We start from the raw sequence: 23,074 nt of genomic DNA on the forward strand, positions 1-23,074 counted from the left end.
GGCCCAGAGGAACACACGGCTCGCTACTCAGGGGCTAGTCGCTTGGCTAGCCTTGAAAGGAGGATGGCGGCTTGCCTCTATCCGGATCTCTACACAGAAACGGTACACAAGTGGAGAGGGCGACTTGGGGGTGGAACTGAAAAAGGGGTGAGCGACTCGCGGAATGATTGAGGGTCGATAAGTGCGCGTGGTTGCATCGCCTCTGAAGAGATATAGATACAACGTAGAGTCGAAGAGAAGAGATGTCCTGTAAAGACGTGTACCTGCAGTTAGGGGTCGCTAAGTACCTGGTGATGTACCTGGTTGGTTCGCCCAATTAATGGTGGAAGATGAGTGAGGAGACAAGAGGAGCTGACGTGAAGAACGCGTGTTGCTGGAACGGTTCATCACTTTTCAGGGCGCTCTTGTCTTCTTGAACTTTAGGCGCACGAGGCCTGTCGTTGGCTCAGGCCCACCGCCGCTATAATAATTATGATTATCGATTTTTTGATATAATTAACGCCTCTCTCTATTGGCCGCTTTGTCACAAGATTAATTAATACTGTTGTTATGGCCCAGAGGTAACCTTTCTCGCTCTGGTTACTTTGGTCCGTCGCTCTCGACCTCGACATCAAACAATTTCATCAGTTTGTCTGCTGCATCCAAACGCACTATAGGACGTCAATCTGCAAGGCGGACGAGGAACGTATGTCGCCGCACGATTTTTGTCTCCACGAATGCACGACCAATGATTGCGCTTAGCTTCGTTCGCCCTGCTGAGTCGGATGATTTTATCACACCCGGGGAGTTGAAGGCTCTGAAGACCTAGTGTCCATCAACATGGATGGAGGAGCGGACATGGGCGACTTGCCCATGATAAAATGCTCCAGTTGCGGAGTTAACGTGGATATATTCGCTATGGGAGATCATGTCTGCGGGAAACCTGCAATTGGTACTCCGAACGCTACCGTTTATGCAGGTCATCATCGCTAACCTTTTTGCGCGCAGCTACGTCGCGAACGCCGTCACCTCCTCCGCCGCCTCCAAAATCGAGCTTTCGAAGACCAACACTGGGGGCAGAAGATGCATGGGCTTCGAAACCTGGAAGAGCCGACCCGCCATCACGGATCGATCCTACAAGGGCCAGTATGTATTGCGTTGGCTCATACCATTTATCCGTTTGTCGTTTAGTAACCGCCTCCCTCTAGATCGACCGTTTTTGCAGCCAAACAACGACTTAGCCGGTAACGGTTCACTCGTCCCGTCTCCCCTTTCAACGTCTCCAGGATCACGGTCTCCACTTCGTGATGTACAGCGAAGTCAGACTACTCCAATACCCGCGGTTCCTCCTACAGCCAGCAGTGGTGAAGACATTCCCAACTTCCCGCTACCTCGATCGATGTCTGGCCGCCGGGTCAATGGTATGACTCTGAAGGAAGCCATTTCGGCACCTCCGGCTCCCTCACCTGGATATGCGGACGCAATGGGTACGGACTTGGATCGCCCACCTCACAGTGCACACCTACCACTTTCACAATATGCGCCTCCGCCACCACCATTACCAAAGGACAACGATACCTCGTATGGCAACGGCCACCAACATACTATGTCAATGGACAGCAAAAGCAGTTATCGAACATCCTTGGCAAGTACACGTTATGATAATCGCAACTCGAAACGATCGACAGCAATGTCCAGCCGGCGGCCATCGTTCAGCAGCGTGACTCGCGCCGGATATAGATATGAGGACGACATTCCACCGATCCCGCCAGATCCCCGGCATTTTCTCCATCAATCCGTCTTCTCAGATTCGTCGATGTCCGAAGTGTCTGCGAATCGCGAGGGCAAAAGCGAGGTACATAGTGGTTTTGATTTCGGCGGTGGAAATGCCAGCCTCAAAGGGGATCTTGATAAGCCGAGTGCTAGCCCATTGCGCGTATCATCGAACACTAATTCTGAGCGTTTGAGCAGCTCTCGCGGATCTGCTGAATTATTTTTCAACAGCCCAGCACAAAGCACATATGGACCTCCACTCGATTTACCTGACCCGGACCTCTCACGATCTGCATCCCCAGCTGGGTCTGGCAAAATCGAGTACAAAGCTTTCAAGCCATCAGGCTCCGATTATCTACAGCCCAACCCCACAGACCATAATCAGCGAGAGGAAATGCATCGAAAGAACTCAGATGCTAGCAGTGAAAGTGCGCTCTCCGTCTCCAATTTTGCTCGTGCTCTTGGTCTCGATATCGACGACACTGTTGAGGATTCGACGACCTCTTCTGAATCCTCCCCATCAGAAACCCGAAGCGGCACATCACTGTCCAGCATTCAGTCTGACATGAGCATGCCAAGACGCAAGCCATCAGATCAGAGCCGTCTCGGCCCCGTGGCGGAAGATCGTCAGATCGAAGCTCAAGCGAAGGCTAACCTAGTCTTGGATGAAGCCCTTCATACAGAAAGCCCGACGAGCCTGGAGCCACCTCGAATCCCTGAATCTCTCTTCAGCCCCGACTCCCCTACAGATCCAGCTCTCGTCGGAGGTGGCTTATCCCTTATTCCTGAGAGACCCCCACTACCTCCAGTCGCGCATGAAATGCAAGAGCCCCGGCCAATGATTACTAGATCCGCGACGGAACCCGCCCCTCGACCCCAACAGCCCCGGCCACGGGGACCCTGCCGCGGTTGCGGCGAGACGATCATGGGGAAATCCATCTCCTCTGCCGACGGTCGCCTGACTGGCCGATATCACCGTGCCTGTTTCGTATGCTACCAATGCCGAACGCCTTTCGAGACGAACGACTTTTACGTCCTCAATGACCGCCCTTACTGCGCCCAGCATTACCACGAAAGAAATGGCTCCATTTGCGCCGGATGTCACAACGGTATTGAAGGTCAATACCTCGAGACCAACGAGCGCACCGGCCCAGGCCCTGCCGATCGTCAGAAATTTCATCCGCAATGTCTCCGCTGCCGTACATGCCAGGTCGACCTGAAGGGCGAGTACTTCGAATGGAACGGATTCGTTTACTGCGAACGTGATGCCAAACGCGCAGCAGCCTCCGTGTCTCCCCACCGCTTCCGCCGCCCAACAATGCCCTCTTCACCTCTCGCGCCTCCGTATGGTGCCCCTCCTCCGTCCCGTGGACGACCACCACCTCCAGGATATCCCGGCCGAGGAGGCCGTGGCGGCTTCCGTCCGCCCCCAGGCTCACTTGACCCATATGGACCACCTCCACCCGGCCGAGAAAGAGGACCCCACGGCGGTCCTCCACCTCCGTCACCTGGTGGTAATCTCGGTCCGCCCTCGGGCCCCCGTCGCTTTCCCGAACGGCGAACAACCAAACTGATGATGATATGATTGATACAACTTGCTTTTACGTCTTGGAGTTCGGCTCTCAGTCTTATTGACGAGGCCACCGGTTGATATCCATTCAATTCTATATACAGGCGCTAGATTGGGAGGAATTCTGCAAAACTACTTACCTTTACTGTACTACCACCTACTCGCGATGCCTTTACCATGTCTATCTTTCTCCCTGTCTCTCATGAACCTGACCTATTTTTCATTAATTTCTCGTTTTATTGAGCATGATGTCAGACTACCTGTTACACTACTATGTCCTTTTCTTCCTTCACTCGTTTTGCTCTTAACACGGACTCGCTGGCCGACTGATTCGACCGCTCTATACCTTTACACCACTTCGGTTCTCGTCTATATTCTTACTCTGAAATGTTTCCAATTGCTTCGAGGGCAAGCTTCATCGCTTTTGACCTTGTCTCATCCGTTACATTATCCCATCATTTGTCCTTGCATATGGGTTTGACAAGGTGTTTTGCAATCTGTACCATCATATTCTAATATGTACATTGGCTATGCATAATGTCTGGTATCTAACTAGGTAGTGTTGCATGTATAGTGACAAGAGCTAGATTTGAGTAAGCGGATATACGTACGGGTACTTCGTTTAACTTGCTTTCCTGTTTAGACTCAATCACCCATCGCTCCGTTTACTATGTATGCGCGGCTTGGTCCATATAGAGAGCTTTACCACCGTATAGTGATAATAGTCAGAGTCCTTGCTCGTCTATGCTTCATTGGTACTTCCCAGACAACGCGCAGAACTCGTTGGATCCTTCAGGCAGCTGCTACCTATCACTTTACGCACGGAACCGCGATGTTAACTGGGCCACGTGATGGAACGCCACCAACCCTCAGCCAACATCTACCATCAACCTCTGCAGGTCATGCTTTCTCTCAACCATTCTTTGTCCATCATCGTCCTCGTCGCAAGCAAAGGCCTACACCCCTAGCGATAACCTAGACTTGATCATCTACGAGACGAAGCCTGCACGGGGCGAGCATTATTTCACCTAGAACATCAGATTCTCACGGACAAGGCAGGCTGTAGGTCTCAGCGTTCGCGCAGGGTGGGACCATCGCTGGGTATACATCATCTACGCGAGCTGAAAGACCGGAGGTAACTTCGAATACTGCTGCAACCACTGCGATGCTCCACACCCGATTCCTGTGTGTATTTTCTCTAACCTACCGGTGCCTGTTTGAGGGTATCACTGTGTCCAGCAAAACGACGCGAAGATGGTGCTGGATATGGAGATTAAAAGAGATGTTATCGGTGAAGAGGCCTTCGTTACCGGCACGCATTTTTACATTATCAGCAACGATAAGCTGAAGACATTGGCTGAACCGATTCCGAAGGATGAGGTCTGGAGGGGGAAGTACTTTAAGGAGCATGCTGACAAGGTGATGGAACGGATCGTGATTGCTCAGGATGTCCCGGTTGTGGCGGATCACCTTTGAAGGATCGTCAGGCTTCAGATATATGGCTGTGTCGCTGTGCTCGATTTTCATTCTTGTTTGTCGTTGATGAGAGGAAGAAGCAGTGGCAGGGACAATTCACGGTTCGCGTTTGTTGATAGTAGAACAATTGAACGAGGCTAAAGCATGAGCAATGTCGCTGGTTGACGATTGGTACAAGATCTGTTGCTCTATTAAAGTCCCAAAAAGACTTTTTCGAAGGACTCCCCCCCTCATAAGTTAGTGTTAGACCGACAAATAACCGAGTATGTACAACCTATGCAGGAGGCTAACGTCAAGGTTGATTGCAACTCGATGTCGGTCGTGGCTGACAGTGCTATCGACCTAGCGGTGAAGGACGTGGAGAGAGCCTCAAGTACCTTCTGCCTGTATACACAATCTCGGCACGATGATAATGGCCCGAATGATTCGGCTTCAAAATCGGTCTTCTTGCTTTTTTTTTCTCCAGGCCACGCTGTCTGAACCGGAGTATTTTGGCTCCGTGAGAGGCGCTCACAGCCGTAGGGCATCCCTGTCGAGATGCACATGCAGCTCTTGCTGACGACACAGGGTCATCTTGACCGCATTCTCAATGAGGGGTAACTTTATTCTCCGGAGGAAGGTATATAAAGGCCCTCACCCCCTCAATTGTTGTCCGCTGCGTCCTAAACTTCTCTCAAGAGCTGTTGAATTCTTCCGCTATCCGAGCACTCAAATTTCAATCAACATGTCGAATCCAGGCCAGCTCTCCTCCCTCCCAGGGATTACCCGCTACGTTACCGGCCATGACTCTGCAGGCAAAGCCATCATCCAGACCGAGAACCCAGCGGACTGGTCGTCCTTTGAGAATAACTCCATGGCCTTCACCGTGGCATACACAACCTCCGAGTTCCCCGCCGACCTCAACAACGACGCCGATATTAAGAAGCACGAGGACCTCAAGGCGTCAGGAAAGTTGGGATTGGTGAACCCCAACGGCACCGTCTGTCGCTTTGTCGACTTTGCGCCAAAGGGACCACCGCTCATGCACCGGACACAGAGCCTGGATTACGGGATTGTCCTTGAGGGGGAGATTGAGATGACTCTTGATTCGGGAGAAAAGCGGTTGTTGAAGCGAGGTGATATGGCGGTGCAAAGGGCGACTATGCATGCTTGGCACAATCCTAGCGAGACGGAGTGGACGCGTATGGTCTTTGTGCTGCAGGAGTGCAAGCCGTTGGTTGTTGGCGGGGAGGAACTGGGAGAGGACTTGAGCCAGGCGACGACTTCCGATATCAAGCCGAGCCGTTGAATCTGCCATGAGATGTTGTGAGCACAAAGTGTCATCTCTAATGATTGGCCAGAACGAATTTGCGCAATTCATGAGTTTCGAAACATGATTTGGGTAGCTAAATATACTAATAAGGGATGTAGAGCTGAATCTTGCAATGCGATCTATTGAGATATCATGGGAAAACAACATTAAGCAACTTTGATAACCACTTTACCAAAATGCGAGCCACTCGCAAGGAACTTGAATGCGTCTGGAGCGTCCTCGAAGGAGAACACGCGGTTTACCACTGGCTTGATGTTGTGCTTCTCGTAGAAAGCGACCATCTCCTCGAACCGATCCTTAGGTCCGTTGATGATTCCCTTCAGTGTCACATTGCGGCGGAGGGCCAGAAGATTCACGTTTGTCCGGTCATCTGGTGCGTCTACCTTGCCCGACAGGTATCCGATACAGTCGATAAGCCCGCCCCAGGCAATGCAGTCAAAGCTTTTCTTCAAGGTCTGAGCACCACCGGTTTCAAGGATAATGTCCGCACCATGTTGTTCCGTCAACCGCATTACCTCTTCCTCCCAGTTCGGGTTTGTGCGGTAGTTGATGGAATAATCGGCGCCGAGTTGCTGAGCCTGCTTCAGCTTGTCGTCGGAAGAGGAGGTGATGATCACTAAGTTCGATACAATATTAGCTTTTGATCCGACCCAGTCAAGCCTCCGGGAACTTTAGGGCTCACCCTTCGCTCCAGCGGCCTTGCCGATCTGCAAGCCCGAGACAGCAACCCCGCCAGTTCCCTGAAGCAGGATGTACTCTCCGGCGCCTCCACTCTGCCCCTTGGGCCGCATCCCGTTGATGGCCATCCAGGCCGTCACAGCGGCAATGGGCAGAGTGGAGGCTTCTTCGTCCGTCAAATAGCTGGGAGCACGCACCAGCGCATACTCAGGGAAAGCCCGGTATTTCACCAATACACCAGGTTGGGGCAGGCCCATGCCAGAAGCCATCATCTTTTCGGTAACCTGGCCGGTCTGGTGGTCGGGAAGAAAGGTTGAAAGAACGCGGTCGCCCACTTTCCAGCTTGTGACTCCTTCTCCAATTTCGGTGACGACCCCGCACATGTCTGAGCAGGGGACGAGGGAGGATTTATCCTGGCTGACGGATCGGTGGTGATTGTACTCTCCGCTGCAGACTGCGACATGTTAACATCAATTCTGCAGCTCCTGTATGGGTGATCTCACCCTCAAAGTCTCGATAGTTGAGTGACACGGCGCGAATCTCAACTAGAACTTCGCCTTTGCTTGGGGCTGGCTTGGGTGTTTTACTCAATTGAAGGCTATCCAAGCCTCCGAGGCTGGTTGTCCATTGTTGAATGGTCGACATGATGTATCCGACCTCTATGTGAGGTGATCGATGCGATATGTAGGACAATTGCAGGAACTAGACGGTTTGTGGTCTGCTCAAACGGCGGCAGAAATTAGCAACTTCCGGATGGGGTAGATATGACTTTATTATTAATCGCAAGGGCCGACCGAGAATTGGGAACACCCCACTTCTGGACCCAAGGCATCTCAGACGCTATTTTAAGGTTGATGAGGTGCAGCATAACTCTAATTAATACTCTATTGTTATTCTTACTTAAGTGGACTGAACCCAAAACTTCAGCTTCGAGGACAATCTCCATGGCATATGGGATGACAATCCGTACAGCAGAAGTATCCATTTACCCTCCTTTGCTCTGAGTATGCGTTATCGGCATAATGTATTCTTGTAAGTACTATTATGTCGACTATTATGTAGATTATTATAATCCTTTAATCTCGAGATATCGCCGAAGGACTTGAAAGCTGTTTTCTCACAGCTCTTGCTGCAAGGCATCGCTGAGACCTTGCCGTTTGCAATACGAACAGGAAGTAACATGAAGCTTCGGCGACCTCAGCTCAGCTCTCCACGATATTAGTCTTTCTACTGGAGCACTACTAATACTGCACTACGACTTCTAAATGCTGAGTGTGTGGTCTTGAGCCAGTCTCAGATTATTGAGAGGCCTAGTTAGCCTGGCCTGCCTCTAAACTGAGACTACAGGACTATCCCACGTTGCTCTTCGGATAAAGCTGGGGCTCGTGCTTGGAATCTGTTTGCAAAGCCTGAGTTTGGGATGAGCTGATTTTTTTTGAATTGCTCAAATTTTCATTGGGTTCTTCCTGCACCCTGGCAACCAGCCCGTCTTCTCTCTCTCTCTCACACACACACACTCCACCGTTTTGAAATATCATCCTTTTCACGATAACACTCCAACAGGCTCCAAACCTTTTCCCACCCAATCCTCTTCTTCAAAACCTGCTTGACTTGTCCCTGTGATATATCTATTCTTGCTCAGCCACTATCATTTGCTCCGCCACATTGTGTTAGCCTGGATGTGCTTGCTCACTAACACAACATGGCTGCACGCACATCTTCAAGTTTGTGGTCAACCTTCAACCACGTCGTTATACCACCTAAGCTCCCTGGCACTGCCGACGCCGAGGAAGAGCTCATGGAAAGAGATCCGATACGGCGGATTGGAGAACTGCGAGCTTGATTTGTTTTCTAACTGGCAAATGATTGAAAACACTTTGCAACTATCATCACTCGCAAATGACGGCGCGATATGCTATGAACCAGCCCTCATCAAGGCGTTCGAGAAATTATCTCTGGAAAGTTCTGTTTTTCTGCGCATCCTAGAACAAAATGCCGGTCTTCTCATTCGCAGATAAACGGATGCTAATGTTTCTGACCTTAAGAAGTCATACTGAACCAAACGCTATAATCGAAGCCTTCGAAGCCTCCCCTACCGCAGAGCAGGCTCTTTCGGCGAAAGGCGCTCTACAATGGGATTTCCCTGGTGTCGCAGTGTCCGTGCCAAGTGATGTGTTCGATAAACCCGAGTTCCGCCAACGCCTTGCGGCGTTTTTGGAAAAAGCTGGCGGTGAATCCTTGGATCGGTTTTCCGTCAAGGTGCGGAAAGCCGGGGTAGAGATTTCTGAGGATAGAAATACTGTACACCCTGCCATCGTATCGCAATTCCTGATGACCCTCCTCGAGGTCAACGGTCAACGGATATCTCTACCTGCCCTACGAAAGCGCGTAAAGATGACGTATGCTGGGATAATGCGAGACTTCCGTGGCGTCGCAGGCCGTTTTGGCTCGTTTTGAGGGTCTCCGTCCAACGGCTACTCTACCTACATCTTGGAAGCGAGGTAGGGCGCATACAATACAAGGCTGTGCTTGTTCCTGGCAAGGTTGCTTAGTGACTGTGTTAGGGACTTAAGTTCGGACAAATACGAGCTTCTCAAGGTCAAACTGTGCCGCCGCCTGGCAAAGGTCGATTCAGAGAAAAAATGCCTGAGTTTGACAGATGGACGTACACCTGCGTTCACAGTTGTTCCAAAGGTGGTCGAACTCTTCTGCACAAAATCGATCGATGTGTCTACAGCAGCACTGGAGACTGAGTGGAAGAAATGGAAAAGGGGCTTTCAGCGACGTGTTCCAAAGCTTCCAACTCGGGCATCTCATGAAGACCATTGCTTGCAGCTACCAAACAGCCTTGCCTACTTACGAAAGACCCTGGAACCGGCCCAGCATCGCCACTCTGGAGCGGAGGCCGTAGACCCTAGGTCGCTCAGTCAAAGTGCAGATAAAAACACCTCCAAGGAATTTTCGAAATTGATGAAGATATACTCATCGCTAGCTCTTCGTGAGATGGCGCTGGAGTCTAAATCAATAGAGATTCCGTCCTCAAAAGAAGCGACGGAAAACAGATGCGCTGACCTGGCGTTGACCAATACCGAATATATCAGTGCTGTCGGTGAAGCATATGATGGTAACTCTGAACAAATGAGTCTTTTTATCCTGACTATCTTTGATCTATGGGTGGCTATGGACAAGTGTGCGACAGTTGCATACCCTTTACTCAGTGACTACCACCCATGGTTTACACCCGAGATCCTGGACGTGTTGCTTCTACCTCGGTGGGAACAGTTGAAGCGGCTTCAGGCTATCCAATCGCATCTACACCTCCGCCGCGCGCGCGCCAAGCATGACAGGATGACAATTTTTGCTGGCCCCAAGCGAGGTTGCTTTGCAGAAAGATATGTCGAATCGCCTGGTAGAAGCACTCTGGAAAGGCTTGGGGATCTTATCAAAAACTCCTCGGCAACGTTTTGTCGGGAAAAGCAGGCTGAGTTGTAAGGAGTCAACCAAACCTATGGTGATTTGACCGAGAAGCTCATTGACGACCCCTTGTACTCAACTGAGGAATCCTGATGGAACTCATGACATTCGTGGTTGTCGTCACTGTTTTTACATGAGATCTCGCCGACGTCTTAAGATTAAAGTCCACGAGGATTTCCTTCCAATGGAACATGATAATGAGGTCCAGCAGAGGTCTATTGTGTTTGAGCTGAAAGTCCCACGAGCTTTTGCAGCTTACCGTGAAGCTACTTGGGACATTATTAACAGACTATGTCCTGGCTTAACCACGCCTACCAAAAGCAAGGCTGAAATGTTGCTTTCCGAGTACGCCCAGCTCCAGAATTATTACAACAACCAAAATGATACATGCTTTTCTCTCGCTTCGCCCACAAAATCCTTCTTGAAGACGCACTATGGTTATCGCAGCCTGCCAGCTCGCACAGACAAGATACTTCTTCCACATGGCCTCACCTGGTTGTACTATGATTCGAAACGAAAGCGTTGGTCAGTCGAATATCCCAAGCAGCTAAGCTTTGCCCATCACTTTGTCTTGGATATACCCAAGGAGCTTCCATTTTCAGCACTGTACTCTTCTGCTACATTTGCTCCTGACGGCCCAGGCCCCCCTTCATACGAAGTTACATCTAGCATCAGTGAATGCCCCTCAGAACTCACAGTTCACGAGTATTTAGCACACCAGAACCTTATTGGAGGGCGAAACAGGCGTTGGCTGTCCATTCTTGCTGAACTGGGCTTCTCAAATGTCAACTTTACGCTTTACAGCACAACGGCCCTAGGCTAACAAACGACAACATGCGAACCGTTCATGTTATGTTTAGGGACTTGGGCTTCTGTAGCAGATTAGCTGAGCAAATAGGCCGACATTTGGAAGCTATAGCCACGAACTGGAGAGAAACAAACTATATGGAGACCCTCCTGACATTGTCTATCCGGCTGTTTTCTCTAGGCCACCAAGACTCACGCGCTGAATCTAAGAGACTTCTCTTGAGGATTCGCAAGGTGACTGCAGGTTGGATCTCGCTTCTGCGAAACGAGACCCGAAACGCTCAACATGTGCACTCCTCGGGAAGAGCCGCACGATACTGCTTTCTTTCAGCTTTGCTCTGTCGAAGAACATTCTCTCCTTTCCTCTCGAGCCAATCTGGCTTCGAGACAGAGACCTTGAGGTGCTTTTTGGAGGCGTCATTGACAATGCAAGAAAGCCTGGTCGTCGGTGTGAGCGAATTCCCGACACAGAAGCGCAACCTCTTAATTCGTGATATCAAGATGGCTACTCTCTTATCTCCTTCACTTCGCGCTGGCGTTGAGAAGCACCCTAATGACCTAAGCACGGCTATAGACACAGCCTGGCCTAGTGGAGTGAAGAAGCAGAGACAGTATGGAGATTGGAAACTTCTACCTTCCCCATATGACAACTGGGCGACGTCAACCGCCCATGCTTTTGAGGGTACATCCTCGCAGGTCTTCTTTTTTCATCTTCTCGAGGGCCATCTTGTGATAAATGGACAAACTGTCGGAAAGCTTCCGGCTGATATCAGAGATTCTGGTATCCTGAAGAAGCTCTTTGGTAGCCAAAGATTGTTTGCCCAGCCCTCAAGCCTCCGCGGAATGGACTATTTGCTTGCAACCGCGCAGAGAATCATCATATTTATTTAGGATACCGAGACAAACGACTCATAATCCAGGCTCGTCTGTTTGACAACACCCTAGTGCTAATACCGCAGTGCGTTTTCGGAGCTGGACCTGACTTTGATCTCCCGCTTCCCTTGATAGTTGATTGTATCCATTGGCTTGACTTGAAAACTAGGTCTCTCGAGATTAGACAGAAACCCCGCATTTGGACAAAAAGACCTGGTAACTGGACTGTCGACATTCGATCAAGAACAGTACAGAGGAGGGGAAGCACCTTAGTTGACCCTTTCTCTATGCTCGCCCAAGCAATATCGCGGATTTTCCTCCATTTCGAAGACCCATTCGAGCTCACCATTTTTCAGCCACCTCGTGGCAAGCTTTCTGTAGAGATGAAACGAAGGCAGCTAAGCTTTTTTGTGACTAATGGTGGACAACTTCATTGTCGACAACTGCGTGCTGTCGTGGATCGCCACCAAGATGCAGGAACTCTCTATGGGCTTTAGAGTATGCTGGTTCTCCGAGACGCGGATGACTACTCACAACGCAGCATCATCACTCCTATTCGGCAAGTTGTTTACCAGCACCACCGCGGCCATGTTCTGGTAAAAGTTGAGGGCGCAAGCAGATACGCAAAATTCACTATAAATGACTTGCTCGGAAGACTCGAATGTCCCGCGGAACCGGAGCTCCTGTACGCAAAGGCTCAACTGCATGCCTTTACATCACACTTGTTGCCTGACCCGCTCACAGGTCGAACAGGAACACAAGAGGCCCTGGCTTGTCTGGAATCTGGCTACTGCCAGCCATGGATGCCTCTAGATTCAAGTTCTCTGGCTATCTTGACGCAACTATCAAAATTGACTCCTCGACGAGAGTATTACCCCAAGGATAAGCGATGCCAGCAAACTGCAGTCTGAGACTCCCAGTTGCCAGCGAACATCCAGAAGGATGATTTTCAGGTCGCTGTTGACAAGTTGATTGTCAAGTCCAACAGATTATGTCAATTCTCAACAGATGGGTCACACATAACTCTGAAGACAGAACCAAACAATGTCGAATTACTTGAGCGGGCAAGATGGCGACGGTCCATCTATGCACCACCTGATGATACGCATGAAAAGCTTGCGCAACCAGAAGACTTGTCTTATTCGTGCCGCGATGGCTGGTGCACATCAAAGTCAGTATCAAACGTACGTGAGGTTGTGACATTGCTCCGCGAGAGACCTTCGACAATACATACTACGCGGAGGTTACTAGACTTATTGAGGATTGGCCGTTTATTGGTGGCTATGAAATCAGTCGTGACCTCTACTCTATCGGAGAGTACCTCAGTATTGACCTTGCAGAGCAGTGGGGCACCTTGGTAAATCTCTGTAGACAAACCACGGACAAAGATGTGTACCATCTCATGTTCCAACTGGGCATGATAGCATTCCGAGAGGATATCGATGTGAGAATTCTCCGCGTCATTGTGTCCTTCTTCATTTTCCCTGAGCTCCAAAGCTTGGTATTCCCCCAGTATTGGTCTTTCGTTGGGTTCAAGAAAGATGAGAAGCCAACCACCGACGGGTTGCTACCCATCATCAGGATATCGTACCAGCCGTCAAGGTCGACAAATCTATTAAAGAAAGGCAAAGTTTCAAACGAAAACACCAAAATCGGAAATAACGAGGACTGTGAGAAAGAGGGTTTAGAGCTCGCCGAAATGCTGGTCAGGCAGTGGCCATGCGCGCAGCCGTCCGTTCATGGATTCGAGGCCGCTTGCATTGATATTTCCCAAGCCATGGAAGCCTTGCTCCCTGAATGGTAAAGGATGTATCACAATGCACGGCTTCAACGCCACATCATAGAAGTTCAGACGGTTCTCAATTCTCACTATAGAGCCGCACATAACCCTGTCGCTTCTGTCCTCTCAAACCGCCTACAGAAGGAAATCATCGGTCCCTTGCGACGGAAACACTTCTCCCACACACGGCTGGGGAAAAAACTTCTTAGGAAGCCCGCGAGTAACTCAGCCATAGAATCGACGTCTACTACGGGGAATATAGCTCCTCAGGATAGCAATGAATTGCAGTTGCTTCCTCGCCCCAGGCCAAAAACACCCCCCCTCTCCGAGTTCGGAAATACTCGAGCTCGAGATCATCGAAAATGACCGACCAAGCTGTGGGTAATACTGGTAGCCGTCTATCAGATGGCATTAGAGAAAAAATGAAACTGGACAAAAAAGTGGCATCAGCTCGTACCGAACTTAATGGCCATTACCGCAGAATATTCGATGCTCTCTCCGCCGATGACACAAATTACAACTGGCTACACAGGGGCAATCTTTGGCCTTGTTTGACCCCGTCACAATACTACAGCAGCTTCGTTCGACATCCCCACATCAGTTTGGTCCCGACATGAGGAGTCTATTTATAGAATACGCTCTTTGTACAGCGCGGTTGCAGAAGCTTCTTCGGATGAGAGGGGCTTTCACGAAACATGATGAGGGCAAGCTGAGCCAGGAGTGTGCCGATCAAGGGCATATAAACTGGGAGCCTGAGGACTTTCCCGATTGGTTGCTGCTGGAAATTGATGCAAACATTCAAATACGCGAGGATCAAGTCATTGTGGCTCAGGAGATAATCTCTCCGGCTTCCGGATCAAACTCTGTGCTTCAGATGAGCATGGGAGAAGGAAAAACCTCCGTCATTATGCCTATGGTTGCCGCTGTATTAGCCAAAGGGGCAATGTTCAATCGCCTCCTGGTTCCTAAAGCCCTTTTATCCCAGGCGGCGCAGACTTTTCAAGCCCGTCTTGGGGGCCTCCTAGGGCGCGAGATCATTCACGTCCCATTCTCTCGAAGAACTCGTACCACCGTATCCCTTATGAAGGATTACCACGAGCTTCATAGAGAGATACTAGATACATCTGGCGTCATTCTTGGCATCCCTGAGCATGTACTATCATTCAAACTGAGTGGTTTGCAGCGTCTTGCTCATTCGAAACTAGCCGAGGCGGTTTATATGATCGAAAGTCAAAAGTGGATGGATGAAGTCTGCAGAGATGTGCTCGACGAGTGTGACTTTACACTAGCTGTAAAGACACAGCTAATATACCCTGGCGGTGCCCAACTCGCGGTTGGCGGTCATCCAAATCGCTGGGAGGTTGCCATGACTCTTCTCGGGCTCGTTGCGCATCATCTCATCGACCTTGCTAGGGACTATCCACAAAGTATCGATATCCTGAAGCGGAACTCCAACGGCTTTCCGGTCACTCACATCTTACGGCAAGACGTTGAAGAAGCGTTGATCAGCAGGATATTGGATGATATCTGTAAACGGCGTACGTCGACCCTGCCTCTTGGAGAATGCAACGAACGAGACAAAGAAGCAATCAAGATCTTCATCTCTCAGGAAAAGATTGAGAAGCCTATTGTGAAGCAGATTGCGAGCCTCTTCCCCGGTGTCCCTATAGCACGCAAGGACGTTTATCTTGTGCGCGGGCTTTTGATACACCGCATACTGATCTTATGTTTGAAGAAAAGGTGGAACGTTCAATACGGTTTGCACCAGGGTCGCGACCCCATGGCTGTCCCATTTCACGCAAAAGGGGTTCCATCTGATCAAGCTGAATGGGGCCACCCGGACGTCGCCATCCTATTTACTTGTCTGGCCTTTTACTATGAGGGCCTGAGTGTATCTCAGTTCAAGCAGAGCCTAAAGGCAGTCTTGAAATCCGACCACCCAGCTACTGAGTACGATCGGTGGACACAAACTTCATCAACTCTTCCTGGGCCTCTCGGCACTGGAACGCTATCACGGTATATGATGTGGGCTTGGTGACGCAGATATGGCTACACTTGCGTTTTATCCCAGTTGTGATCAACCACTTCCTCAGGAGCTTCGTCTTTCCTCTCCATGCCAAGCAATTCGCGACGAAGCTCCAGGCTTCAGGATGGGACGTTCTTTTGTATAGCAACTCGTCAATCCAGGCTTCGAGAGGGATTCGCCCAGGCATCACAACGGGATTTAGCGGCACCAACGATAATAGAAGGCTCCTATCGCTCACCATCGAGCAATGTAACTTACCAAGCCTCTCGCACACAAATGCCGAGGTGTTGACGTACCTTCTCCAGCCCATAAACCGAGGGTATCTTGTCACAGCAGACCAGAGAGGGAAGCGTCTGTCAGAGGTTGAGCTACTAAAAAGCCTTCATATGGCAAAAATCCGTATCCTCATTGATGCGGGGGCATTCATTATGGAGATGGACAACTTTACTGTCGCATGCACATGGTTGCAAGAAGACTGGGGCGCACACGGAGCCGTGTACTTCGGCGATGACAACAAGCCCTGGGTAGTTTATCGGAATAACAAACGTGTTCCACTGTTTGCGAGTCCATTCGCAGATGATATGCGCGACTGCGTGGTCTACCTCGATGAAGCTCACACGCGAGGTACTGACCTCAAACTGCCTCCGGACGCACTCGGTGCACTGACTCTGAGTCTCAGTCAGACAAAGGACCACACAGTACAAGGTAAGCAGCCGTATTATCCTATTGATACGCACATCCATCGCTAACCGAGCGTTGTCAGCGGCAATGAGACTGCGCCAACTTGGGGCCACGCAATCTGTAAGGTTTCTTGCCCCGCCTGAAGTTCACCAAAGCATTTTGGACGTGTGCAAAAAGACTTCAAATGATACTGTGGATTCCTCTGACGTTATCTCTAGGTTGCGTGACCAGACATGCGCTACGAATCGGGAACTACAACCTTTGTATTTTGCGCAGTGAAAGGGCTTTTGCCAGCGAATGCAGGCTGCAGCATCGTATAGGGAGTTTCTCTCTAACCCTGAACATCGAAAAGCATATCTAGATGTACTTCAACAGCCCGAGCAACAGACTCTGGAGCAGTTATACGGGCCTTATTATCGCAGCGCCGCAGTCTCGCCTTCAGAGGACAAGGCAATAGATCCCCGGGGCAGGGTAGCCACACTGATGAAAACGCTCGGAGAGCGAAGGCAAGAGTCACAGGCATACGAGTCAATTCTGAGCTCGGCTCCGGAGGAAGTAGAACAGGAACGCGAAGTCGCTTACGAGATCGAAGAAGAGCGAGAGATGCAACGACCTCTCAAGCCTAAAGCTCTCAAGTTCCCCGGACTCCACGCGTCTATTCTATCTTTTGCGCGAGGTGGCGTCTTGGTTCTCGAGGGTATCGTATCCGCTGCAGAGACGCTTGAAGAGACGCAGCTTGGCTTGAAGTACCGCATACATGGATCCTCACTGGTCGCTCATCTTTATCTTTCAGCTGAGTTCAGCAGAACGATCAACTTAAAGAAGTCCGGGGAGAAAGATGACACCTATACGGTAAGTTTAAAAGTCCTCTTTGCGGTATGGTGATACTAAGATGCGATTCCGTGCAGCGTCCTGTCACCTGGTTTCTGTTCAACGCGGCCACAGAGATTGCAGTGGTCATCATCCCAGAAGAAGCTAAAGCCTTGATTCCAGTTATGTGCGAGCATGCCTCTCCGGATACACATCTTATTATGTACGCAGCTCCCTGGACCAAAACTAGGCTTCACTTCAACAACCTAGACTATTACGCGCTTCCCAGTCTCCCAGATGGATGGAGACCCCCTTCTTGGCTTCCATTCGAGATGGCATTTTTGGAGGAAGGCTATACTTTGAATTTTCAGAGTACGAAGACATACTTGCACGTCTTAACTCCATCTCTGGGAATCCCGCAGAGGATGACGAATCGCCTGACCTTTGGGCCGTGGCCAAGAGCCGGCTCAGCTTTTTGCAGGAGTGGCTGGCAATCCGCCGCCAAGGACAAGACATATCAGATACTCCAATGGGATATGTGTGTCAGGATTGGCAACTTCGCAGTGATCATCCCTTTTTCACCACTAGGCCCGTTAATACACCGCGAGAAAGTGGCCCTGTGCTTGAGTCATTCCGACTCGAAGTAGAAGAAGATAGGGAGGACGAGTAATATACCAGTGATGACGGTATGGACGAGTATATTATGGATCTGGACAGTTCTAGTGCGTCTGTTTACGAAGATGCTCTTGCCGAGTGATGTAGTGCCAGCTCGAGCAAAAGTGTGCGAGTATGTTTTCGCCTTGTTGCTTGCTATTGTCTCTTCTTCCCCTAAGAAGTTTAATAATTTGTGGTTGGAAAAAGGTAGATTAGTTACAAAAAAATGGGTAGACCTTCCTTAATTTGCTGGGAGGGCTATTCCGAGAAACTGAATGTATCATGGAAGATGTAGCAGTACTGTTGGCTAAAAAACCGAGGTACTAGAGAGCTACCGTGTCACTTATAGTTCGAGGTCCTATAGTCCTGTATTGAGTTTTTCTTCAGTTTGACTCTCTCACGCAGCCTTGGGCTAGCCCTACCTGTCCCGAATGGGAAGCCAGGCAGAGAGCACGTGACTGTTAGGGGCAGAAGGATGATCATTGAGGGCACCAATCAGCAGCCAGCATCTGTCTCAGGTCTCACATGGGCACTGTTTTCTCCAACTCCTATCTCTCGCCTCCTCAGCTCTCGTTGGATTAGACTATCAACTCGAGCTATCAGCTTGTATTCCTCCGAAATGCCACGCCAGGCTAATCCAGATGCAGCTTCACCCCGCACAGATCCCTGCCAAACCCTGCCCTGTGGCTTCCTCTTGACGTCGCATCGGCGGCCGATGATAAGCTGCATCCAACCACCCAATGTAACCCTTGAAGTCTTGTCGCTCTCGAGTCTTGACTTTACCCACACTGGGTGGGGGTAGGATACCAATGACGCTGGAGACGATGCAACTGGTATGGCCACTGAAACGATAAGCTATCTCTCCATCAAGATATCTCCTCGTTCCCAGTTTCTAATGACGAGCAGTTATCTATCCCTTGCTTTGATCGTCTTCTTCCTCGTAAAATCCCTGTTGCTTTTCCTCGTCTTTTCTTCTCATTTATCGACAGGAGAGTATCGTTGGCTGCTACACTCGAGTGACACAGTCGGTCGGACAGCTCGCCAATTATGGATACTAAGGCATCTCCGTCGTTGACCCCCGTGGAATCGCCTGCTCGAAAGGACTCTCTCCCCGATGAAGATCCCAACAAGACCGACCGCTACGCTCCTGGGGTCGTGGAGAATGTTGCTCATGTTGTCGACCATAAGGCTGAACGGGCGCTCTGTCGTCGATTTGATCTGCGGTTGATGCCCGTCTTGGCTGTAATGTGTCAGTGTCGCACAGCCGTCTCGTGGAGGACATTCCTAGCTAATCGATAACCAATAGACCTTTTCAATGCGCTCGATAAGGGAAATCTTGGTAATGCAGAAACTGATGGGATGAGCAAGGGTAAGCAACCATATCAGGTCTTCGAAATCGGCTGCTAACAAGTTAGACCTCAATTTCGCGCCTGGCCAATACAACCTGCTACTGTCCATCTTTTTCGTTCCATATGTCGTCTTTGCGCCGCCGATCGCCATGCTGGGTAAGCGCTTTAGCCCGGCTAGAGTGCTGCCCATCTTGATGTTCTGCTTTGGTTCTTTTACTCTGCTTGCTGCCTCTACCAAGAACTTTAGTGGCATCTTCGCCCTTCGCTGGTTCCTCGGCATGTCGGAGGCTGCCTTCTTCCCTCTGGTGATTTACTACCTGACAACGTTCTACCGTCGTGCTGAATTAGCTCGCCGCCTGGCTTTGTTCTACGCGGCCTCCAACATCGCGAATGCTTTCTCCGGTCTGATCGCATTTGGAGTGTTCCAAATTGAGAACACACCCATGCCTCAATGGCGCTATCTGTTTATTATTGAAGGTGCTGTCACTGTCAGTTTTTCCTTCTTCGCCTTCTGGTATCTCCCACGGAGTGCCTCCGAAGCCAAGTTCTTGTCTCCCGACGAGAAGGCCCTGGCTTTCCACCGAATCCAGGTCGACTCTAGCGCCGTCGTGAACGAGAAGTTTAGCCTTCGTGATGCACTTGGTATATTTCGTCATCCGAGTACTTACGGCTTCCTCGCCATTGAAATCTGCCTCGGTGTGCCTCTCCAGGGCGTTTCGCTCTTCATGCCTCAGATCGTCCAGCGTCTCGGCTACTCCACGGTCAAGACCAATCTATACACTGTTGCACCGAATGTTACCGGCGCAGTGATGCTCCTGATCCTTGCCTTTAGCTCTGACGCCGCCAAGCTCCGATCCCCATTCATCGTCCTCGGCTTCCTCTTCACCTTTACCGGCTTCATGATCTACGCATCCATTGACGACGTTCAGTCGAAGATCAAGGTTGCCTACTTCGCCACCTTCATGATGACGTGGGGTACATCTGCTCCATCCGTCCTGCTGAGTACATGGTACAACAACAACATCGCTCACGAAGGTCGCCGCGTCCTGCTCACTAGTATTGGCGTACCCCTTGCAAACCTCATGGGTCTGGTTGCAAGCAATGTATTCCGTGAGCAGGACAAGCCCAAGTACATGCCCGCTTTGATTACGGTAGGCGCATTTGGCGCTACCGGTGCTGTCCTTGCAGGCTTACTCGGAGCCTACATGTTCTTCGACAACAAGAGACGTGATCGCCGCGACGGGGCTACTATTCGCGCGGTGGACGTACCCACTGAACGTCTGCGAGATGGCCCCGCGTCGCCCGAGTTTCGCTGGTTCTTGTAGGACGCCATCGCAATATGCCGAAGCGAACCCGGGGGGTTATACGGGACTTCTTGAATACGCTTATTCCAGAGCGATGTGTTATGAATAAACAGACATGACTACGAAGTGGCAGGCTTATGATCATTCATTCTTTAGGGTAGCCTCAATGAATCACGGTTTTTGAACTAATCAGACGGAACGCTCTAACTAAATTAGACCAAACCAAGAGGTAGATTGTCGAATAGAACGAAAGACATATACAAGAAGCCAGGAATAGATTAATGGTAGCTAGCGAGCCTGAACTTGAAGAAAAGAATCTAGGTAGGCCTACTTAGAAGGCGCGGAGCTTCCATCCAGGGTCAAAAGTTAAACTCGAGTCGCCACCGCGCCAGCAAAACTTCTCAGAAACCAACATTTTGAGAGCTTCGTAGCTCGTCAATCTATGACTATGGTGAGAGAGAGTGGGTACTGTGTACAATATTATCATGTCCTAGTGTCCCACCGAGTGTCGTGTGTGTAAACCCTTGCCCCCGAAAGATATTGCAGCCCACCCTCCCAGAACAATTTTGTCACACAGCACACACCAGACAGCTATCAGAGTAGACTATGTGAGTATATATATGATCCTCAGAAATACATTTTAACCCCGGGGGGTGGGTGGTGTAGTGGGTAGCGCTGAGGGATGGATCCTGGGAGTTCGACATTCCAGCTTGTAGGGCCTTAGTGCCTGATGGAATACCCTTGTAGGGTTCATTCCTCGCTCTCCCCCCCTCCCCCATTTTTTTGGCCTTTTCCTGTCTTTTATCATTGCTAGACGGATTAGAGGCCTCGGGGCTCGTTCTGGACTAAGAAATGTGCAGATATTACCCTAGCAGGTCTCATAGAGATGATAGATACCTTTATCATCCATGCATGACCTGAAGTCCTCTGGTGGTGGATGGATGGAGCTCCTGTTCCATTTCATTCAGTCCACCCTCCCAGGCAACAAGTCTGTCCCTCACCACACGTACAACAGTCAGAGTAGACTATATGTATCATCGTCAGAATAACATCTCGCCCAACGGGGGGAGATAGCACGGTGGAACAAACACCAGCATCTAGGGTCTGAAGGCCTGATGATAATGAACTACTACTCGAGTTCATTCCGCGCTGCGGCCTCAGGGACCTTTTTTCCGGCTGCCCTTGCTCTTCGTCATCGTCAGATAGATTAAAGGCCTTGTAGCTTGTGCTGGATTAAGATGTGTGGTGGCAGACATCCAAGAGACGGGATACCATCATTCATGGCCCGAAGTCCTCTTTTGGTAGAGCTCCTGCTCATTTCATTCAGTCCACCCTCCAAGGAGCCGTGACAAGCCTCAGGCTGTCACAGACCGCGTCCACCAGCCAGACTACCTAGTATATCTACAACCCCCAGGAGTAAAATTTCAATCAGAGGACAGATAATGCAGTGGAAGAACGTCAGTGAGCAACCTATGGTCCAGCTTGTACGTCTGAAATTAAGTAAGTCGGATGGACTTGGGCTGGATAGCGGTTCATCCCTCGTCATCGCCTCTCTTTTTTTTCTTTTTTTTTCGCTCCTTGACCCCTTCTCCGTCTCCAGACCGACTTGAGGCCTCGTGGCTCGTCCTAGACTAAGATGTGTAGTGCTATATGTACTAGCATACATCAAAGAAAGATACCATCCATCATCTACGACCTAGAGACCTGTTGTGATGGAGATCTTGCTCATCTCATCTCCTTCTTCAATCATTCTCGAAGGAAGTTTACAAGCAAAGGCCAGGTGGCGTAATGGTGCACAAAGAGTTGAGTTATCCCGTCAGCTTGTAGCGCTGCCGTTTAGAGCCCGGTTCCGGGGAAGACGAGTTTGCCAGTTCGATGGCAGGGGTTTCCCTGAAGGTTATCCTGGTCGATGAGCTTTTTCTTTGGCGACGAGAGGGGAGAGGAGGAGGGTTTTTGAACTCGGGGCCTCAAGTTGAATTAGGAAGGCGCGGTTGGTGGTGCCGTGTTACTGGGCTACGGGATGGAGCCTTGAGGAGTGGTCTTGAGATAGGGTGTCTTTTTTTTGCTCTGCATTCTCTTCAAATTGAGGCATCAATACAAGCGTGCCTGTGACGAAATCGAAGCTTAATTACTGGGAGGCTTGCTGGTTGCGCAGAGGTGATGGCATTGGAAATGCGCTCAAAATCTCGACCGGGGACAACCTGGCCTGAAAGAGCCTTCACCAGCAACATGTTGCTGCTGAAAGATTTCAGAAAGATAGCCCTTCAATCGGTTTTCTTAGAGAGCACCCTTATCGCCACGATTATCATAGTAGTCAAGAGTGTAGAACTGTCTAGCCCAATATCAAAGTCCAGCACAGCCCAATTCTATCCTCACCACGCTTCGAAGGAACTTCAAACCCACCAAAGCACCTCCTTTTCGGCAGTATATAGTCCAGGGAAAGAGTCTCAAGATAACAAATAGGCCAGGTAGCTTAATGGTAAAGCGTTGGTCGTCTGGCGCGACAGAAGCATCCCCGACGGGGGATT

The 23,074-nt window shown here is 50.2% G+C and overlaps 8 protein-coding genes across 8 annotated transcripts; 7 read left to right on the forward strand and 1 right to left on the reverse strand.

Annotated features, from left to right (window-relative positions):
* Window positions 1-438: 438 nt before the first annotated feature.
* BJX68DRAFT_230592 (LIM domain-containing protein) lies at window positions 439-4,087 on the forward strand. The gene is made up of 3 exons (XM_071039218.1): window positions 439-931; window positions 988-1,125; window positions 1,188-4,087. Exons 1-3 carry the CDS (start codon window positions 820-822, stop codon window positions 3,335-3,337), a joined length of 2,400 nt encoding a protein of 799 aa, XP_070902509.1. The 5' UTR covers window positions 439-819; the 3' UTR covers window positions 3,338-4,087.
* Window positions 4,088-5,412: 1,325 nt separating this feature from the next.
* Window positions 5,413-6,152, forward strand: BJX68DRAFT_230594 (cupin domain-containing protein). The gene has a single exon (XM_071039219.1). The coding sequence runs from the start codon at window positions 5,523-5,525 to the stop codon at window positions 6,084-6,086; it is 564 nt and encodes a 187-aa protein (XP_070902510.1). The 5' UTR covers window positions 5,413-5,522; the 3' UTR covers window positions 6,087-6,152.
* Window positions 6,153-6,157: 5 nt separating this feature from the next.
* On the reverse strand, window positions 6,158-7,532 carry BJX68DRAFT_230595 (zinc-dependent alcohol dehydrogenase family protein). The gene is made up of 3 exons (XM_071039220.1): window positions 7,292-7,532; window positions 6,793-7,242; window positions 6,158-6,726 (listed from the first exon to the last, which is right to left on the reverse strand). Exons 1-3 carry the CDS (start codon window positions 7,431-7,433, stop codon window positions 6,257-6,259), a joined length of 1,062 nt encoding a protein of 353 aa, XP_070902511.1. The 5' UTR covers window positions 7,434-7,532; the 3' UTR covers window positions 6,158-6,256.
* A 962-nt stretch (window positions 7,533-8,494) lies between these two features.
* On the forward strand, window positions 8,495-8,852 carry BJX68DRAFT_230596 (uncharacterized protein). The gene has a single exon (XM_071039221.1). It carries the CDS (start codon window positions 8,651-8,653, stop codon window positions 8,804-8,806), a length of 156 nt encoding a protein of 51 aa, XP_070902512.1. The 5' UTR covers window positions 8,495-8,650; the 3' UTR covers window positions 8,807-8,852.
* A 2,643-nt stretch (window positions 8,853-11,495) lies between these two features.
* Window positions 11,496-11,960, forward strand: BJX68DRAFT_263836 (uncharacterized protein; the record flags this gene model as incomplete). Its single annotated transcript, XM_071044788.1, has 1 exon — window positions 11,496-11,960. One exon carries the CDS (start codon window positions 11,496-11,498, stop codon window positions 11,958-11,960), a length of 465 nt encoding a protein of 154 aa, XP_070902513.1.
* Window positions 11,961-13,094: 1,134 nt separating this feature from the next.
* Window positions 13,095-13,746, forward strand: BJX68DRAFT_263837 (uncharacterized protein; the record flags this gene model as incomplete). Its single annotated transcript, XM_071044789.1, has 2 exons — window positions 13,095-13,126; window positions 13,194-13,746. The coding sequence occupies 2 exons, from the start codon at window positions 13,095-13,097 to the stop codon at window positions 13,744-13,746; spliced, it is 585 nt and encodes a 194-aa protein (XP_070902514.1).
* Window positions 13,747-14,084: 338 nt separating this feature from the next.
* Window positions 14,085-17,909, forward strand: BJX68DRAFT_253486 (DUF3638 and DUF3645 domain-containing protein; the record flags this gene model as incomplete). Its single annotated transcript, XM_071042724.1, has 8 exons — window positions 14,085-14,099; window positions 14,255-15,738; window positions 15,816-16,453; window positions 16,512-16,704; window positions 16,750-16,792; window positions 16,880-17,281; window positions 17,338-17,611; window positions 17,662-17,909. 8 exons carry the CDS (start codon window positions 14,085-14,087, stop codon window positions 17,907-17,909), a joined length of 3,297 nt encoding a protein of 1,098 aa, XP_070902515.1.
* Window positions 17,910-18,450: 541 nt separating this feature from the next.
* On the forward strand, window positions 18,451-20,849 carry BJX68DRAFT_230598 (putative MFS transporter). Its single transcript, XM_071039222.1, has 3 exons — window positions 18,451-19,142; window positions 19,200-19,262; window positions 19,309-20,849. The coding sequence occupies exons 1-3, from the start codon at window positions 18,941-18,943 to the stop codon at window positions 20,565-20,567; spliced, it is 1,524 nt and encodes a 507-aa protein (XP_070902516.1). The 5' UTR covers window positions 18,451-18,940; the 3' UTR covers window positions 20,568-20,849.
* The last annotated feature ends 2,225 nt before the right edge of the window (window positions 20,850-23,074 follow it).

Source organism: Aspergillus pseudodeflectus (assembly GCF_044049435.1).
Source record: "Aspergillus pseudodeflectus strain CBS 756.74 chromosome Unknown BJX68scaffold_8, whole genome shotgun sequence".
Classification (NCBI taxonomy): domain Eukaryota; kingdom Fungi; phylum Ascomycota; class Eurotiomycetes; order Eurotiales; family Aspergillaceae; genus Aspergillus; species Aspergillus pseudodeflectus.

Coding starts and splice junctions, on each gene's coding strand:
- BJX68DRAFT_230592 (XM_071039218.1), top strand. CDS start 820: ATGGATGGAGGAGCGGACATGGGCGACTTGCCCATGATAAAATGCTCC. Junction 932..987: donor CTGCGGGAAACCTGCAATTG/GTACTCCGAACG, acceptor TTTTGCGCGCAG/CTACGTCGCGAACGCCGTCA. Junction 1,126..1,187: donor GATCGATCCTACAAGGGCCA/GTATGTATTGCG, acceptor GCCTCCCTCTAG/ATCGACCGTTTTTGCAGCCA.
- BJX68DRAFT_230596 (XM_071039221.1), top strand. CDS start 8,651: ATGATTGAAAACACTTTGCAACTATCATCACTCGCAAATGACGGCGCG.
- BJX68DRAFT_230594 (XM_071039219.1), top strand. CDS start 5,523: ATGTCGAATCCAGGCCAGCTCTCCTCCCTCCCAGGGATTACCCGCTAC.
- BJX68DRAFT_230598 (XM_071039222.1), top strand. CDS start 18,941: ATGGATACTAAGGCATCTCCGTCGTTGACCCCCGTGGAATCGCCTGCT. Junction 19,143..19,199: donor GCCCGTCTTGGCTGTAATGT/GTCAGTGTCGCA, acceptor GATAACCAATAG/ACCTTTTCAATGCGCTCGAT. Junction 19,263..19,308: donor AACTGATGGGATGAGCAAGG/GTAAGCAACCAT, acceptor CTAACAAGTTAG/ACCTCAATTTCGCGCCTGGC.
- BJX68DRAFT_230595 (XM_071039220.1), bottom strand. CDS start 7,433: ATGTCGACCATTCAACAATGGACAACCAGCCTCGGAGGCTTGGATAGC. Junction 7,243..7,291: donor CAACTATCGAGACTTTGAGG/GTGAGATCACCC, acceptor AACATGTCGCAG/TCTGCAGCGGAGAGTACAAT. Junction 6,727..6,792: donor CAAGGCCGCTGGAGCGAAGG/GTGAGCCCTAAA, acceptor TATCGAACTTAG/TGATCATCACCTCCTCTTCC.